This window comes from Coenobita brevimanus, chromosome 1 (genome assembly GCF_032717465.1).
Source record: "Coenobita brevimanus isolate Jiangsu-jjx chromosome 1, ASM3271746v2, whole genome shotgun sequence".
Classification (NCBI taxonomy): Eukaryota; Metazoa; Arthropoda; class Malacostraca; order Decapoda; family Coenobitidae; genus Coenobita; species Coenobita brevimanus.
The window spans coordinates 394,351-414,197 of record NC_136954.1 but is presented as its reverse complement, the minus strand read 5'-3'; the positions used below and the strand labels follow the sequence as shown (position 1 = coordinate 414,197).

Here is a 19,847-nt window from a genome sequence, read left to right as displayed (position 1 = left end):
ACTTGGCTACCCTCCACAGTGTGGTTTATTAGTCCACATTTCTAAACACCGCCACTGCTTGTGGCTGAATCTACACAACACCCACAGTCATAGTACCATTGTAACTACGTATATCTTACATCATGGACAAATAGCCCAGTCACAATCGTTATGTACAACAAACACATGAAAGACATAAGGTATGAAATAAATGCGCGTCAGCTAAAGTTTGTGTTTTATTAATGACGTCACTACTCTCTACCAAAGGGCTTAATACTCGTGCTTTGTCCAATTCCCCTACACATCAATTACTGCATGGAAGCGGGCGGGCATGGAGTTCACCAAGATCGTGCAGATGTTTGGACGACTACTGAGCTAGTGTTTAATTGGTCGTTATACCCCATCAACCTCCATTACCGCCTCAGTTACACCCTCCTTCCCATCTCCTGCCCCTGTCGGCGCTAGTGTTCCTCCACTCCGACATGAGACGTCCTCCTCCTCCTCCTTGCCCCACACTGCATGTTCCCCACCCTTTTAATGCTGAATGTCCTCGGTATCCTTCCATACTATTACTGCTAGTACCGCTAATAATAATAATAATAATAACAATAATAATAATAATAATAATCACATGTGTTTGCGCACGACAAAGTAGGAAATAATAAAGCAACTGCGTAACTGTGTTTACACATTCTCTATGTGACAACATGCGGGTGGCTTAACGTTACACAATAACTGATAAATTATTACAAATACCCTACCAGTGCCACATATTATAGCACAGTTTTGTTTCATATTCCATAGTTATGGTCACGTGTTTTGTCTGGGACGGTGGAGTTGGTGGTGATCATGGTGGTGGTTAGAGGTGAGGTTTCCACCTGCCTGGCCTTCAGTAGCAAACTACCACCCACGCTTGTCCGCTCGCCTAACCTCACTGTAACCCTGGCTTCGACTTTCTGCCGATCGGGGGGGGGGGGTACAGAAACTTTGGATCGTGGGTGTACATACATCATGTAAATGGCGTCCACACTGAAAGTGTGGAACATGTTCGAGCGAGCAAGCGAGCAAGTCAGGCAGTGCTGAATGTTGTCTCATGTGGCTCATCAGCTTCTGAGTTCCTGACCTGAAAATACTAAAAAGAACTTATTAGATTACACCAAAAATATTCTCTCACACTTCCTAAAACCAACTCTTTCAGCAATCGTCGGAAAATACTGCTGCGCTACTCACGCAACCTTAGACCGTCACTTCATGCCCAGCCGGCTGTTACGCTAATCTGCCTTATGAAAAAAATCGTTTCCTCGATTTACGGAAAAACTATTTGGGAATTACGAGTTGTCTATGAAATGAAAATAACTGGGGAATTTCATGCGATTTCCAAATTGATGACTATCTTTCTTGTAATTCAAAATTGGCTGAGATATCCAAAGGTTTACTACTGTACTACAGAATTTTCCTCCCGATCCCTACCCCCATTTCTTGCTGATGTGATAAATCTTTTGCTTGGGTACATATGTTGGGGGCTCCAAATTGTGACTAAATGTAGTGTTCTCGCTCCCTTCGCTCGCTCGGGCAATAAATTGTGTGTGCGCGCGCGTGCGTGCGTGCGTGCGTGTGTGTGTGTGTGTGTGTGTGTGTGTGTGTGTGTGTGTGTGTGTGTGTGTGTGTGTGTGTGTGTGTGTTTATTTTTCTTGGAAGCAAGAGGGACAATGGGAGTGTAGGCGAGGTGGTGTGCTCAGGGTTATAAGCCGGTTCTGGGTCTGATGTCATGCACGATTTCCGAGTGTTCACTGTCTGCCGCCTCTCTGTCCCAACACTGTATCTCTCAGGAAACGAAATGCAGAAAAACAAACATAGTTCACGCACAAACAGATGTTGATCTCTACCGACAAGATGACAAGTGGAATGGTAATTAACAGAATAAAATATTAAAGGTCCCTCTGCCATGAACAAGAACCACAGTTGCCAGCGAGAGCAAAGAAACGACCTAGTGTCGGCTTCCCGTCTTCAGTGTTGTCATTACTTTGTCCCGAAAAGCTTTTTCGATGTACACGCTATTTATCCATTCAATTAATTCTAAGAAAGAATTAAACGAATTTCATAGATGCAGTTCTTGTCAAGATTGTTCGTTTCATATGTGTGTGTGTGTGTGTGTGTGTGTGTGTGTGTGTGTCTATGGTGGAGGGTGGGCGCAGTATACTCAGTCGCCAGCATGGGACTTTGTGTAGTGGTGCTCCTTTCTCTGTCTCTCACCGTCTCTCTCTTCCCTCCTGCTTTCTCTCTTCCTCCTGAGAGCCCACCCGACCCTCATGGACACTTCTCTTCCTGTGACGAGAGCTTGAGGCACAACATCGCCGTCAATCAGCTGGCGTTATTACATTTGCTGAATGTCACCAACGCCCAACCAGGTCAGTCCGTGGTTCATTCCTCTAGCACTGCAAGCAGACAGCAATGTTTCTCCTTCAGTACTTGATGCCCCTGTTATAATTTACCTTTTAGCGGCTCTGGACACGGTTAAGTAACATTCATCCTCATCTGAGACTATTTTGTTCAGCTACGAGAAACTAGATGTCACTGGATATTATTTGAATAACCCGCGAGTTGCTATAATTATGAACCCATATATATTTATTCAGGCTGAGTTGTATCTAAGCAGTCAACAGGTTAAAGAATATGATTTTTGTGGAGGGGTCTCTGCCTGCGTGTCTTCACTGAGCTCCTGGAGAAATGTTCATACTGCTAACATTTAAACAAATATCAGCAAATAAATACAGTAGTATGCAGAAAGAAACAAAGGGTGAAAGCAAGTAAAATTCGTCCCTATCACACTTTTTTACAACAGAGAGTCAATAAAGTTCCTGTCTTATGAGAAGGCTTTTCTTAATGGTGTTTCCGACTCTGAACGTAGACTAAACATTTTCAGGTTCACATACCACACACCTTCCCATCTCGCTACCCCAACACTAGTACACGCCGTCAATACTTAATGCATGCTAAGGCTGTCTCCTCTAGAACTTTTATGACAGTATTAGTAGGTGAACATGATGTTAGTCGGTTTAATGCAATATCATTAAAGACTGGCTGAACTGTGATCCACAAACCCACTTACCTCAGCCTGGGACCATTCTTGCGTCCTTACAAACTGAATGAGAAAGAGACGAAGGAAGAGCAGTGTTCCAACGTTTCCTTTAATTTTTTGTCTGTATGAAATATTGAGAATTCAGATTATCTCATCTTAAATAGTTGAAGGGAAAAAGGATGGTATGACATATTAAGCGCTTCATTTCAATGGCGTTTTTGTCATTTTACTCGGGCCACCACCAGCTAATAGTAAGTTTAAGAGACCCCTCAGGTAGACAAGGAATGAACAAAGGCTCTATCTAACATTTGCAGTTTGAAACGTGTATCCGAAAGTGAATAATGTTGCCTGTGGATATCTAGAATTGAATATGAAATGTGTCATGGGAATGCAGGGGATAATAACAATGACTCTTCTGCTGATCCTTGCTACTCCTTTATGATGCTTTCTGTTCACCCTCTCCCCCACCAGAAGTGAAGGTAGAGGTCGTAGAACCTTCCTTGATCAGATCTTAAACCCATAGTTGTTATCTGCCTTGTTCAGTAAAGGGGAATATATATATATATATATATATATATATATATATATATATATATATATATTTATATATATATTCTAAGTAAAGGAAAAATGTCCCACATTCAGTGTCTCGTTTTTCCTAGTTACCATTTCCTTACAAACTTCCGCAACAAGGGTTAGGGGTTACCATAGGTCCGGATCTTCCCGGACATGTCCTGCATTTAGGTATCAAAATCTTCGTCCGGAAGGAATTGTAAGAATCCTCCAAAAGTCCGGAATTTCAGCTTCCATCACTTTTGCTCGAAAAAAGTAATATATGATTAAACTTAGGTGTTGACACTAGTAATACTAAAATCCTATGTCGTAAGGGGTGACGGCACACCACAGGATGCCAGACATCCTGTTTATAGTGTCATCCCCAGCTGTTTGTAGTCTCATCCCCAAGCATTCTCTCTCTCTCTCTCTCTCTCTCTCTCTCTCTCTCTCTCTCTCTCTCTCTCTCTCTCTCTCTCTCTCTCTCTCTCTCCTTATGGATCTGTGTGTATGTGTGTGTGTGTGTGTGTGTGTGTGTGTGTGTGTGTGTGTGTGTGTGTGTGTGTGTGTGTGTGTGTGTGTGTGTGTGTGTAACGGTTCTGGTTCTATTTGGTGGTGCTGCTGCTGGGACATATTACTCTGGGTGAGTTGGTGATAGTGGTTGGGTACAGGGATAACAGGTTCACTGGTGAACAGACCCATGGAGATGTCTCCCTGTGGAGAGGAAGTAGGTCCATCATGGCAACATGTAACCTTAACCTTGCCCTTGGCACCGAAATTACCATTTTGGGTTATTTTAACATACATAATGTTGAATGGTTATTGCATTCTGCCCAGACTGACGAGGCTGGTCTAGAGTGCGAGCTGTTTGCGGAATCGTTTAATCTCACCCAGTTGGTAAAGCAACCAACCAGAATGCCTGATGATCCTGACCATAATGCCCATCTCTTGGATTTATTCTTGACAAATAATCCAGATCATTACAGGATAGAGGTACTGTCACCACTTGGATCCTCTGACCACAATCTCATCAAAGCCTCATTAGTTAACCCTCCCACACCCCGTTCTGAACTTGTCAGGGTGACCCGATGGCACTTTGATAGGGCAAACTGGGATGGATTTAGAAATTATCTTGCTGACATTCCATGTCAGTCTTTCTTCTCTAGTGATCCCAATTCTACCCAGTCCCACATTTGCGACTTAATACTAGCTGGTATGGATTTATTCATACCAAGTCAACAGTTCACTAAAAGTCGAACTCTCCAAAATGGTTTGATGGCAACTGTGCCAGAGCAACAGCCCAAAAGTCATTAGCATATAACTCTTACTTAAAATAAAAAAATCTGAATCATTCTCCCATTTCAAAATTGCTAGAAATCATGCAAAAGCTGTATTAAATCTATCTAAATCAAACTTTCTTCAAAAGCAAGCATCAAAACTACTTAACAACCCTAATGACAATAGATTATTCTGGTCAACTCTTAATTCTTTTAATAATAACTTTAACAAGTCATCTTCCATTCCCCCACTAAAATCTTCAGATGGCAACATTACAAATGACCCGCGTGGGAAAGCAGATATCTTTGCCAGTACCTTTGCCAGAAACTCTACCATAGACGACACCAGCCAGAATGTCCCAGTACTGGAACTTGATTCTCCCGAAATTGCCCCACTTAAAATACAGACAAGATACGTAAAATCCATCCTAGACAATTTACCTACCAACAAAGCTCCAGGCCCAGATGGTCATAATTATTATGCTAACTTACTGCAGTTGTTCTTTATGAGTTATCTATTATAAAGTCATATGCTACTGGAATACCTTTTGCCGCTTGTTCGTTAAAAATTTAATTAGTTTCCCCGATTATTACCCTGTCAAACCTATGTAACATGCCACCACTTCCAACTATCAGCATTTATCAGACTTCTGGCACTGTCGTTAAATGACAGTTCCTGTATATGTTAACCTCAACACACAGATTGTAGTAGCATTCTGAGATACAAGTGGAATCCATTACTCAGTGTCGATACCATTAATAAGAGCTTGTTTTAGCTCATTCACATTGTAAACCTACGCTTTTAACAAATACCTGGTGCTACATCTGTATTACATTTGTGCCGCATTTACTCAGTCACGTTCCCCCCCACTCCCACCATCCCATTCCCCAACACCACCACCTCCACACTTGCGTCAGACATCTCCCGACGACTCTCCCTCTCACCAGTAAATGATTCGGAGAAACTGAGTCGAGCTGCACGGGATTCACACCAAGGAATAAAAGGATTGACAACGCTGACTGTACCAGCTATAAGTGCCGGCGATAGTACCTTTTCTTATTATCTTATTATCGTACATTCTGTACGATAATTCTGTTTTATGGCATAAGAGTTTTTATTTTAAAAAAGGATAATAAGAAAAGCCTTTTCATCCAGTGCACATCTTTTCCATAGATAGTATGTTATCTGTAAAATGAGAAGTCGCAATTTTCCTTAGTGCACGTTGGATAATTGTGTCTATGAGATAGCTAGGCTTGTTATACTCTACGAAATGTACAGACACATTTCGAGTCACATTGACAGTTAACCGTTACGGTTTGATTCGTCAGTCCGTCAGTCGTCACCGTGAAGCTGTTGGGTGTAGTTACGTCAGTGACAGGCTCACTACTTGAGCTAGAAATCAGACACGGTTTTCATGTCTTCTAATATGGGTGATAAGCAGCAGGAGGTGCTTCCTGTAACGCCACGAAAAAGGAAAAAGGTAAGCTGCCTGGTATAGTTTTAGGCTGCTGTTCTTTTACAATATAAAGTTGCTCTTTTACGCGTTAAAGTGCAAGCCCACACAAAGAAAACAATATAGAGTTTGTTAACAAGCGTGAATATCGTAACGAACAGGATTTAAAAAAAAAAATGATCTGACAAATTTCCCGTTCCGTGTCAGTACACGAATGTGTCACATGTCAGGAGGCATTTATTTTGATACCGAGAAAGGAATAGTTAAAGAATTTTTGTGTGATTGTATACAGTATAAAAGAAATATTTATTTTGATACCATGGAAGAATTGCCCAAAAGTATCTTGTGTAATCAGTGATTTATAAATAGTGTAGAGACTAATGCTGTTTATATAAATTTAAAACACAATTGAAGACATTTTGGTAAGAACTCTATCATTTATCATCATCATTACTATAGATTGTAGTGAGGTAGTAGCAGTAAAAATGTACGATAATTTTCACAGGCATCCGATATATATTTACGATAATTTGGGTGGAAAAACGATAATTTTGAAACATCAGTACATAATTCAATCAAAAACACTATTCATGCTCGTCAGCAGAGAAGCGCAGGTTTGGCCTTGTATTTCACAAATACCCGTGGTCTTAGTACCAGTCTGAATTTCGTCCACTTTTTCCTCCAGTCCATATCCCCTTTAGCCCTGTTCTTCACAGAACCCCAGTTCTCTTCCTCTACTGACGTATCCCCATTTTGTTTTCCTGGTTACCATCTCCTCACAAACTTCTGCAACGATTAAATGTGGCACCTGTTGTTATATACAGTATCTGGAATTACAGTTGACACTTTTGAACTTCAGCTAATTTTGATTATTCATCATATAAGCTAAATTTGATGTGTATATATATATATATATATATATATATATATATATATATATATATATATATATATATATATATATATATATGTACTCTATCGCTCCCCCAGTGCTTTTTCAAAACCCAGCGTGTTTGACTCCATATCCACACAGTTGACTAGCTTTAACCCATAGCTCCCTGGGTTCTCGTGAGGGGGATTGTGCTGGAGGAGTATGAAAGGTACTGCCTTCTGTCTGTCGATTCATATTGGCAGAGCTTATAAGGTCCCTACTCTGGGGTTTCCTATTTTATTAACTTTTGAAAATGCCCAGTTCCATCCTATATTGAAGACACTGGCCGCAGATAGGTTAACCTTACCCTTGCCACTGTAATTACCGTTTTGGGTGATTTTAACGTTTATAATGTAGAATGGTTATTGCATTTTGCCAGGACTGACGATGGTAGTCTGGAGTGCGATCTGTTTGCAGAATCATTTAATTTCACGCAGAAGATAAAACTACCAACCAGAATACCAGATAATCCTGACCATAAAGCCTGTCTTATGGACCTGTGACTGACAAATAATCCAGATGAATACAGGATAGAAGTACTGTCACCACTTGGATCCTCCAATCACTATTTCATCAAAGCCTCATTGGTCAGTTCCCCCAGACCTCCCCGTTCCGAACCTGACAGGGTGGCCAGATGGTAGTTTGATAGGGAAGACTGGGATGAATTTAGAAATTATCTTGTTGATATTCCGTGGCAGTCTTTCATCTCCAGCGACATCAGTTCTACCGAGTCCCACATTAATGACGATACAGACTGGTATGGAATGGTTCATACCCAGTCAACCGTTCATTAAAAGATCGGACTCCCCAAAATGGTAACTCTTACTTAAAATACATCTGAATCTCTTGGCCAATTGAAAATTTGCTAGAAACCGTGCAAAAGAAGTAATAAATCTCGCTAAATCAAACTTTCTTCACAACGAAGCATCCAAACTATTAAAAATCCTAGTGACAATCAAATATTATGATCAACTCTCAGTTCTTTCGATAATAACTTTAACAAGTAATCACCCATCCCTCCGCTAAAATCGTCAGATGGTAACACTATAAATGACCTGCATGATAAAGCGAACATTCTTGCTAGTACATTGGCTAGAAATTCTACCTTTGAGGAAGTCAGCCAGAACATCCCTGTTAGAACTTGACTCTTCCTAAATTGCTCAAGGTACCGTACTATTTATCCTAGACAATTTACCAACCAACAAAGCTCCAGGTCTACATGGAATTCCTCCAATTGTTTTGAAAAAGTGTACCACAGAACTTGCTGCTGTTCTAGCCAAGTTATTCAAATTATCCATACGTACTTATTCATTCCCTAATTCTTGGAAAATGGCCAATACCCACCCAATTCCGAAGAAAGGAAGTTCCTCTGATTACAAACCAATAGCTATCGCATCTTCTCTTGGTAAAGTATTTGAGATTATAATTAATAAACAACTAGATAAACATCTTGAATCCAGCAACTTAATTAGTAATGGACAGTATGGTATTCGCCACGAAAAATCCATTGTTCACTCAATCTCCTGACTCATACCATCCATCAATCAATTGACAAACGTGGAGAAATTCATTCAGTAGTCCTTGATATGTCTAAAGCGTCTGACTGTGTGGCACCGTTTCCTGCCATCCAAGCTCACTTGCTATGGCCTATCATCTTTTGTTCCTTTGACTTCCTCATATCTCAGCGATAGAAAGATAAGGGTAAACATAGATAATGTATACTGTGTTCCAATTTTATTCCTCTGACTTCCTCATGTGTCAGCGATAGAAAGATAAGGGTAAATGTAGATAATGTATACTTTGTTCCAATTTCCATTCGATTAATGCCAGCGTGACACAAGGATCAGTTCTGGCTCCAACCCTATTCCTAATGCATATTAATGATCTCTTATCTGTCATCTACAATCCCATTCATTCATATTCAGGTGAATCAGCGCTTCACAGTTCATTCACACTTAAACACCCATTCACAAGGTTTAATATCTTTAACTCACAACTCAGTACAACAATCTCCATAAATCAAGACTTACCTAAGATCACTGAATGGGGACAAAATACCATTGTCTCATTCAATGCTAGGAAAACCAAATCTACAGTTTACTAATAGACATATATTGCCTGATTCCTATATTTACTTTAATTCTACTAATATTCCTGTCTCGTAAAGTATTGAAATGTTCGGTGTTTCACTTAACAATACTCTCAGGTGTACCTTTGATGTCAGATCACTTGCTAAAACCGCTTCAAAGAACGTATCCATACATTATCGGGACGCCTCGGGTTAAAATGGAGGAGACTGAGAGAATGTTTGTGAGAAGGAAGTTGGATGTGTTAGCTTCGAAAGAAACAAAGGTTAAAGGGAAAGGTGAATCTAAGTCTGGAAGTGTGACTGGAAGGATGTCAGGTATTGATAGGGGAAGAGTGAGAGAAGGAGTAGCCTTGTTGGTATGCCTGGAAGCACAGCAGTGTGTGGCTGAATGGAAGGTGATGTCATCGAGACTGATGTGGGTGATAGGGGAAATTTGGACTTGAGGTGTGGGTATCTGTGAGTGGATAATTATGAGACTGGTGGGGATGAAGAAGAGAGGGGGTCTTTCTGGAATGATGTTGATGAGTGTCTGCTGAGTTTTGGTACTAATGTGAATGTGGTAATGATGGGAGACCTGAATGGTAGAGTGGGAAATGTAGCAGTTGAAGGTGTAGTTGGTATCCGTGGTGTGCCTGGAAGAAATGATAATGGGGAAAGAATGACGGATGTATGTTGAGCGAGAGGTGGTGATTGGAAATACCTTTCTGAGAAAAAAGATATTTATAAGTATACATGGGTGAGGCAGGAGGGTGGAAGGTTTGTTGATAGAGCACTCATGAAGTGTGTGGTTATGTCCAAGAATGTAAGAGCAAGATTGATGGATGTGAGAGTTTTGAGAGGGGAGGGTGTAGGTATATCTGACCACTACCGGGTGCAAGGTAGGTTGAGATAGGTATGAGGTGGGTGAGAGCTTGGAGAGTTAGTGTGGCAGGGAGATTTTGAAAGTGAGTTGGATAAAAGAGAGAAAATAATAAGAGTTTCAGGAGAAGTTGAAGGATGAGTGGAATGCAGTGAAAGATCAGGAAAATGGCGGTGTGGAGGAGGAATGTCAGTTGTTTAAGAGTGCTGTGGTGGTGTATGTGGAAGAGGTGTGTGGTGTGAGACGAGTGGGTGGTGGTGTATGAAAGGGAAGTGAATGGTGTTGTGAGGAAGTAAGTATGGCTGTGGCTGAGAAGAAACCTGCATATGAGGTGTGGCTGCAGAGGAAGGATGAGGAGTCATATGAGAGGTATAAGGAAAATAGGACTAGGGCGAGAAGGGCTGTACGTGATGCTAAAGTGGCAGCAGATGAGATTTGGGGTAGGCGATTGACTGAGAATTTTCGACAGAATAGGAAAATGTTTTGGAATGGGGTGAAGAGAGTGTGAAGGGGAGAGTCTGTGAAGGAAGAGCGAGTAAAAGCAGAGGATGGAAGTATGTTAACTGAGATGGATGATGTGAGGAAGAGATGGGCAGAGTATTTTCAAAGATTGTTAAAGGCAGAGGAGGAAATGGAGACTGAGATTGTGGCAGGTGAGTGTCAGGAATAAATATGCTGGGAGAGCTGAATGATTCTTTGATCACGATGGAAGAAGTGCGGGAGGCAGTAATGGAGATGAAAGCAGGGAAAGCTACAGGTATCGATGGGTGTGTTGTGGAATGTCTGAAAGGTGGTGGAACGACTACTGTTGAGTGGTTGGTAAGATTGCTGAATGTATGTTTTGCGAGTGGTATGGTGCCAAATGACTGGGCAAGTGCTTGTGTGTTTTCACAGTATAAAGGTACGGGTGATAAGTATGAATGTATCAGTTTTAGGGGAATAAGTTTGTTGAGTATTGTAGGTAAGGTGTATGGTAAAATGTTGATTAAGAGAGTTAGAGAGGGTACAGAGGGAGTGATTGGTGATGAGCAGTGTGGCTTTTGGAGACGGAGGGGATGCGTGGATAAGTGTTTGCTGTGAGACAGGTGTGTGAAAAGTAATTGGCAAAAGGTAAGGATATGTTTTGGGCGTTCATGGATTTAGAGACAGCGTATGATACAGCTGATAGGGAGGCTCTGTGGACTGTTTTGAGATTGTATGGACTTGATGTTAGGTTAATAAAAGGGAGCGAAAAGCTTTTATGTAAATAGTAGAGTAAGAGTGGAAAATACTGTGAGTGATTTGTTTCCATTGAGAGTTGGGCTGCGGCAGGGATGTGTGATGTCTCCTTGGTTGTTTAATATTTATATGGGTGGTGTTGTAAAGGAGGTGAATGCAAGCGTGTGAGGTGGTGGTTTGAGTCTAGTAAATGCTGATGGCAGAGAGTGGAGTCTGAATCAGATGCTCTTTGTGGCTGATACTGCACTGGTGGCTGATTCAGAGGAGAGATTGAGACAGTTGGTAGAGGAGTTTGGAAGGATGTGTGAAAGGTGGAAATCGAAAGTAAATGTGAATAAGAGTAAAGTGATGAAGTGTACTAGGTTGGTAGTTAGTAGGAGGATGAATGTAGTTTTGTAGTTACTTGTAGAGAAGTGTATTTTAGACTTGTGGTCGAGCGGCTTTTATATCTTGTAGTAGTTTCCCCACCAGATGTCATGTAGTGACGGGAGAGGTAAAGAATAGTATGGGACTATTCTTATTTGTCTTGGAAATATTAAACAGGTATAATAGTATAAGTCCTGGGTAGCTACCTCCCTGTCTCGCTATCTCTCTCTCTCTCTGTTCTAAGGCTAATCTCCGTCTCGACCTCTCTCTAGGGTCGCTTGTCTCCTTCTGTCTAGCCTGTTCGGTGGCTAATCTCCGTCTCGACCTCTCTCTAGGGTCGCTTGTCTCCTTCTAAACTCTCTTTCCTAAAATCTGGTGTAGTAAGGATGTGTCACGTAGTTCCTCATGGCAACCAGACCTTTCTCACGAGAGGACTGCTGACAGCTAACTGCATCATCTCCTTACTGGCCGCTGTCGTCAGCTTTCCTCCGTGTAAGCATGTTTAGCGCTGCTCGCTTCTCGCGGACACAACACCTTCTCATCATTTGACTTCCTGCTTCTATCTGTCTCTCTATCTATCTATTTATTTATCTATCTATTATGTAGTCCCATATTTGCTCGGCCGCGCGAAAATGGCGTACCATCGACATTTAATAGTTATAATATATTAATACATACTACATACACATTATAATGAACTTATAAGCTAATTAAGTGAAATACATAATATTGTAAAGTAACATAATTGTATGAATATTGTATACATATATTATTCATAGTAAATAGTGATTATTCAGTAATATTACATTTTAAATAAGTTGAATACATATCGTTTGTAGGTACATAATTGTTGTTAAAGTTACATAAAAGTTACATCTTGTTAATGCAACTGTTACATAATTGGCAAAGTGTAACATAATGCAATCGTTTGTCGTTACATAATTGTTACATATCGTTTGTAGGTACATAATTGTAGTTAGTGTAACATAATGCAATCGTTTGTCGTTACATAATTGTTACCTATCGTTTGTAGTTACATAATTATAATAAGGAGTAACATAATTGTAATAACTGCAGTCCTAACATATGCTGCGGTCGATGATAGTGATGATGTGTCGTGCCACTTGTATGTGGAGACAACAATTTGCTTTTTTGTTTGTAGTTTACGTGGTATTTTGACTTATGTAGTAACATTTACACTTATTTTCATTTGTTTGTTATGTGATCTTACTCTATTTCTCTTTTTTTTCTTTCTTTCTTTTTTGTATGTATTGATTTTCTATAGTTTGTTTTTCTTTGCTTGTGTACACTTTTTCCCATGTTGTTCATGGTTACCTAATTGCTGGCTAATTTCCTTGAGATACTTTTTTAAAGTTTAGTTTATATTGCACAGAGATTATAAAATGATATTATATAGTCCCATATTTTGTTATTTTATATAAAAAAATATATATACATATATACAGTATTAACTATACACACTGACTTGTTCACCTGTACCTATCGTGAGTAATATGTGTGTCAGCACTGTGTGGAAATCATTGTCTTCACGATTGTGTTGAAGATGTTCACTCTTGCTAACGGCATTTGTGTTGGCCATTTTTTTCTTTTCTCTAGTTTACCTTGTAACTTAATTTATATGTTTCCACTAGGTAGTTTTAATTAATAAATGTTTAATACAGTTCTTTTAATTGCTCACTGAGTAACTGTGATTGTATATTTTCTTTATCACTTGTAGATGTAATGATGTATAGTTGTATGTATGAAACACGTATTTTATGTAGGTATAAATGGTAACACTCGTTGGTAGTAAATAAATGTTATAATAAATGAATGAATATATACAGTGTAGAATATTTATTGTTGGTGATTATTTAGTATTTGAGTTATGCAGATAACTGAAGTAAGTATGTGTATTTAAACTGTAACTATACAGCACGTTTTTTATGTTTGTGCAGAAGCTTATTGTCTATCACTGTGTATTGTATAAATGAAGTAACTATGTAACTCACTAATTTTTACCGTGGAGGAAAATGGTGTGAGTGGTGTTGCACGTGGTGATAGCGTTGTCCTTCGCGGGTTAATTGGCGCGCTGTCGTCTCAGCACATGGTGACGTCGGCTTCCCACACTGGTAGCTGTGGTGAGTGAATGAGTAGCGATGAGTAACTTGAGTGAAGACGGGTAAGACGAGTTGTGAATATGGACTTGATGTTTTGCTGTCTTGACCTCTTCACACCTGCGTAAGCGGTGGGGGTTGGGTGGATGTAGCAGAGAGAGGAGGGTGAGGTCTGGTGGTTGAGTTGTGAGTCGTCTCTCACTCTTCGTTTGTTTGTTTGTTTGTTTGTTTGTTTTCTTTCTTTCTTGATGTATTCTTGGTCCTTTTCTCTAGTGATTTATTCGTTGTGGGATGAAGACTGCCGCTACTTGTAGGTGCGTGTAGAAGATTATACAGACGACGTAGAGTTGTTAATTGTAGTTGATTGTAGATGGCTGTAGTTCGCTTATTCGTCGTAGACTTGTAGACTATTTGCACTGTAGGCTGTATTTTGTAGGATTCAATGTAGAACTGAAGCTAATCTTGTAGTATCGGTTTCTTTTGTAGAAATTTGCTTTTAATTCGGAGACGATGTCCGCAGATTTGCTGATTTTTTCGTTAAGCTACTTACAAGGCGTCGAGTGATCTCTTGACCTCTGCATCAGCGTAAAGATCTGGGAGACCGAGGGGGATGGAGAGAAGCGTCAGGAGCCGGTTATGTTGTTGGTTGAGAGAGATATTCTTGTTTTCAATCTTGATATTTTGTAGGAATTTAATGTTGATTCGTAGACGAGGTTCGTATACGTTCGCTGCCACCAAATGTCATAAAGACTTTGTAGTTACTTGTAGAGAAGTGTATTTTAGACTTGTGGTCGAGCGGCTTTTATATCTTGTAGTAGTTTCCCCACCAGATGTCATGACAGTGACGGGAGAGGTAAAGAATAGTATGGGACTATTCTTATTTGTCTTGGAAATATTAAACAGGTATAATAGTATAAGTCCTGGGTAGCTACCTCCCTGTCTCGCTATCTCTCTCTCTCTCTGTTCTAAGGCTAATCTCCGTCTCGACCTCTCTCTAGGGTCGCTTGTCTCCTTCTGTCTAGCCTGTTCGGTGGCTAATCTCCGTCTCGACCTCTCTCTAGGGTCGCTTGTCTCCTTCTAAACTCTCTTTCCTAAAATCTGGTGTAGTAAGGATGTGTCACGTAGTTCCTCATGGCAACCAGACCTTTCTCACGAGAGGACTGCTGACAGCTAACTGCATCATCTCCTTACTGGCCGCTGTCGTCAGCTTTCCTCCGTGTAAGCATGTTTAGCGCTGCTCGCTTCTCGCGGACACAACACCTTCTCATCATTTGACTTCCTGCTTCTATCTGTCTCTCTATCTATCTATTTATTTATCTATCTATTATGTAGTCCCATAGCTTGAGGAGGTAGTGTTTTAAGTATTTAGGGTCACATGTAGCTGTAGATGGAAGAATAGAAGTAGAGATAAAGTTTAGAATGAATGAAGTAGGAGAGGTGCTGGGAGGAATGAAAAAAGTGTTTAGATGTCATTCGCTTAGAATGGAGGTAAAGAGAAGGCTGTAAGAGGGTGTAGTGGTACCGACTGCGTTATATGGGGCTGAAACATGGAAAATGGGTGTAGCAGAGGGGAAGAGGTCGAATGTAATGGAGACGAGGTGTCCGTGGAGTATGTGTGGAGTCACGCGTATGGATCGAGTGAGAAATGCTGAAGTGAGAAGAACTGGAGTTATGCGGGAGATGGCTGATCAAGTTGAGCAGACAGTGTTGCGATGGTTTGGACATACGGAGAGAATGAATGAAGAGTGATTGATGAAAAAGACATTTGGATCTGATGTGAGAGGTGTAAGGCTGAGAGGAAGACCACGAATAAGTTGGATGGACAGTGTGAAGAGAGTGCTAGATGCGTGAAGGATTTCTGTAGAGCAAGGAGGAGTGGCTGCACATGACAGGAATGACTGGAGAGAAATTGTAAATGAATAAAGGGTGACACGGCCCCAAGGAGATATTCTTCCGCATTTGGTCTGATCGGCTGATCAGGTAAGGGGATGGGTCCACCATGATGTGGCAGAGGTAAACCAGCTCTGCTGCCGGACCCTGCTGTGGAGGTCGCTGATTGAACTATGCAGTTGACCCTCGTGTGGTGTGGTGCACTTAGGATCTGTCTCTTCTTCTCTTGGGGCTAAGATACAAGTGATTGTGTGTTTGTGGATGAGTAAGTTGGGAGTATGTCGTCCTGTCTCAGCTCCCCCCCCCCCTAGTTATATAGATAGATGGTTTTTCCTTCTACTCTGTTATTTATTTAAAATATATATATATATATATATATATATATATATATATATATATATATATATATATATATATATATATATATATATAATATGCTTCTTTTAAACCACCACTCGGTTGTCATGGTTGCGTGAAGTCACACTTCTCTCTGGCTCCAACTCTTGAAAGCTCCTCTCCAGCGCCGACCAGATGGTGACTTAATGATATGGGGTGTTCCCCTTGCAACTTTTACTCCAATCTACACATTCGGACAGTTTACGTCACGATATGGGTCATACTGTAAGAGGTTTTGTAGATTTCATAACACATCTTCCTTAAGCAATGTGTTTTGCACATTATACTAGAATATCCTGTTGTTTACTATTGATTCAAAGTAAGTCTGTATTAAAGCAATATAAACAACACAAAAAATGTCAAGGTGCAACCTGGAAAATAATCGCCAAGAAAGTGGTCCTTTTTAGCTACAGTACTGTCAGTAGGTCCATTTCAGCTACAGTACTGTCAATAGGTTCACTGCCAACCTCTGAGTGATGAGTCCCTTACCTTTCAGTGTGTGAGCAGCAGCAGTGTCTGACGTCGGTGTGGGAGGCCATTTCCACCATCAGGCAGGATGTGGCTGCATTGAAGGAGACAAACATCATACAAGGTTTGTGTTTACTCCCACTACTCTATATCAAACTATAGCCCGACGTATAATCCTTGACTTCATCCAGGCTGGCAGCGATAAAAACATTTCCAACCTTCACTTCATATCTGCCTACTTTGCCCTCCCGCCACTTTGAATTGTTCTCTCTCAAATACATCTGCACTGTATTCTAATTATCACATCGGCGCTTGCGCGTGCTCCCATGTGTGTGTGCGTGTGTACTTATTACACACACACACACACACACACACACACACACACACACACACACACACACACACACACACACATATATATATATATATATATATATATATATATATATATATATACATATTTTTTTTTTTTATAAGCATCATCATCATCATCATCACCATCAGCCAATGCAAGTCCACTGCTAAACAAAGGCCTCCCTCAGCCTTCTCCACAAAATCCTTGACTGACCCAATCTCTGCCATGTTTTGCTTCAAACTTCTCTATCTCATCTGTCCACCACCTGTCTGGCCTCTTTCTGCTACGCTTACAGTCTCTCTGAATCCAGTCGGTCAACCTATAGCTCCATCGGGTATCCCTTTTTCTTGCTACGGGACCTGCCGAACTCCATTTCTGATCATTTAAACTTCTATAATGTCTTTGACTTTAGTCTGCACTCTTACCTAAGTAGATTTTTTCCTGTCTCATTAAGATAATTCCAACACTGACCTTTTGATTGCTGTTTGAGAACGGATTAGTTGATTTTCCATCGTTTTTGTCAGTTTCCTAGGTCCTACTACTGTACGTCATTATACGTTCGTCATCTACATTTTGTTTCATACATACTGGCAGGCTACTTTTCATGATGTCTCTGTGTTTGCTGAAAGCTTTCCATCCAATTGTAATGCGTCATTTTATTTCGCTATCATGGTCTTTCGTTAATTTTAGTATTTGCCTCAAGTAATTGTACTCCTCGACTTCTTCAAGAATTTCTTCTCTTATTCTGATGACATTCTTTGGTGTATTTGGATTAAACATTAGTTTTACTTTGATTCACCTTTAGCCCTACTTTGAGACTTTCTCAGTTCAGGTCATTTAACATTTTTGCAATGTCTTTGCAGTTTCTGCAATTAGGACAATGTCATCTGCAAACTTTAAATGGTTTAGCTTTTCTCCATCTAAGTTGACTAATTTGTTTTCCCAATCTAGCTTTCTGAAAATACTTTCTAGGCATGCTGTAAGTAATTTTGGTAAAATTGTATCTCCCTGACGCACACCCTTCCCAATCTTAATTTTCTCCGAGTCTTCATGACTATAATTTAACTGTAGTGGTTCCCTCTTATATAAGTTTTCGAGCAGTTTTACAGTGTTATCATTTACTGCTTATTCTTGCAATGAATTTGCAATTGCTGTGTGCTCCACTGACTCGAAAGCCTTTTCTTAATCAACAAAAACCTAAATACTGTGGTTTGATATATTCTCTAGCTTTCTCAGTTGCGTGATTCATAGTGTGTAAATGATCAGTAGTCGATTACCCGCTTTGGAATACTGCCTCATCACGGTTTTTTTTTTTTTTTTTTTTTTTTTTTTTTTTTTTCAAATTTGTTGTTATTCTGTTCATAAGGACTTTAGTGAGGACTTTGTAAATAACTGATAATAAGCTACTGGGTGGATAGTTGCTTAGGTGTTTGTAGTCTCTCTCTCTCTCTCTCTCTCTCTCTCTCTCTCTCTCTCTCTCTCTCTCTCTTGAGGGAGGGGCAGTAAAACAACTATTGCATTACATCATGTTTTGGGATTTTTTTTTTTTTACACAGTAAATACGTGGGCGAGTCTGTTTTGCACTTCTACGCCTGCATCCGACAGCAAATCAGCTACTGTTCCATCTTCTGCTGGGGCCTTCTCTTTTTCCATATTGTTAGGAGAAATGTTTACTTCGTCTAGTGTTACCTCGGGTATTTTACTTACTAGCTATTGGCACTGTTGTCTTTGATGCATGCAGCTGTTTGTAAAATTATTCAGCTCTTCACCATCTTATCTCTGCACTTAATGGCTTCACCGTTTTTGTCTTTCAGTGATACAATTTGTTGCTTTCCTAGTGCCATTTTACTTTGGACCTGTTTCAGACTTTTTCCTTTTTTGATAGTTTCTTTGATCTGATCCATGTTTCTCTCTCGTTTTTTTTCCCTCTGTATCTTGTTCATAAGCTTATTTAATTCCGCTCGTTGTTTCATCTTTGTTTTTGTTTCCCTTTCCTTTCTTCTTTTCGTGAACCCGAGTGTCTTCTCTGATAACTTCTTGGCTTTGGTTGTGTTAGTTTTCCCTGCTACCTCTGCTGATTCTCTTTGCACTTTTGTTAGTCTGTCATTCACCACCTCATCATTGTCAAACTCAGCATAACTTAGAGCCTAAAATCACTTTTTTTTTTTTTTTCCTAAATGAAAGGCAGCTTTATTTTCGCATACTTCTATTAGGCATACCTTTTCATTTTTAATCATCTTTCTTTCACTTCTGAACTTAAATCTGGTTGTGCAACCCACCATAGTATGGTCACTTTCTATATTTACTTTAGTTGATAACCGTGACATCTAGGATCATGTTGTTCATATCCGCTATAATGAAGTCGATTTTATTCATAGTTTCTCCATTTGGACTTCTCCAGGTTCATTTTCTCCCTGTTCTTTTGTGAAGGAATGTGTTCATTATTTTCATATATCATAAAAATTTTCCACCATTTCTCCTCTTTCATTCCCTTTTCCCCCTCCAAATTTTCCCATACATGCTTCTCCATTTTTACCCTCCACCTGACAAAATCAGTGGAGGGTATTGTTATCACTTGGTGTCCGTCCGTAGAGGTGGGCGGCTGGGCGTACATATTTCATTTCTGGAGCAAAACTCAGAAAGTATTAACTGTAGAGTCATGAAATTTCACATAGTTATGTGTCATAGTGAAGTGGTACCTTCTGATAAGTAAAATGCTGTGTCTTAAGTAGTTTTTTTAAATGAAAATAATTTCTCTCATATTTCAATGAGACCTGTGCACGGAATCTGAAGCCAGAACTCAGAAAGTATTCACTA

The 19,847-nt window shown here is 40.1% G+C and overlaps 1 protein-coding gene across 1 annotated transcript in view; it reads left to right on the top strand.

Moving 5' to 3' along the window:
* The first annotated feature begins 2,191 nt into the window (after positions 1-2,191).
* Positions 2,192-19,847, top strand: part of LOC145411464 (perlucin-like protein) — a 38,015-nt gene continuing 20,359 nt past the window's right edge. The window contains exons 1-2 of the mRNA XM_080281523.1: positions 2,192-2,387; positions 16,704-16,799. Of these exons, the coding sequence (XP_080137649.1) occupies positions 2,192-2,387; positions 16,704-16,799 (292 nt within the window). The remainder of the gene's footprint in view (positions 2,388-16,703; positions 16,800-19,847) is intronic.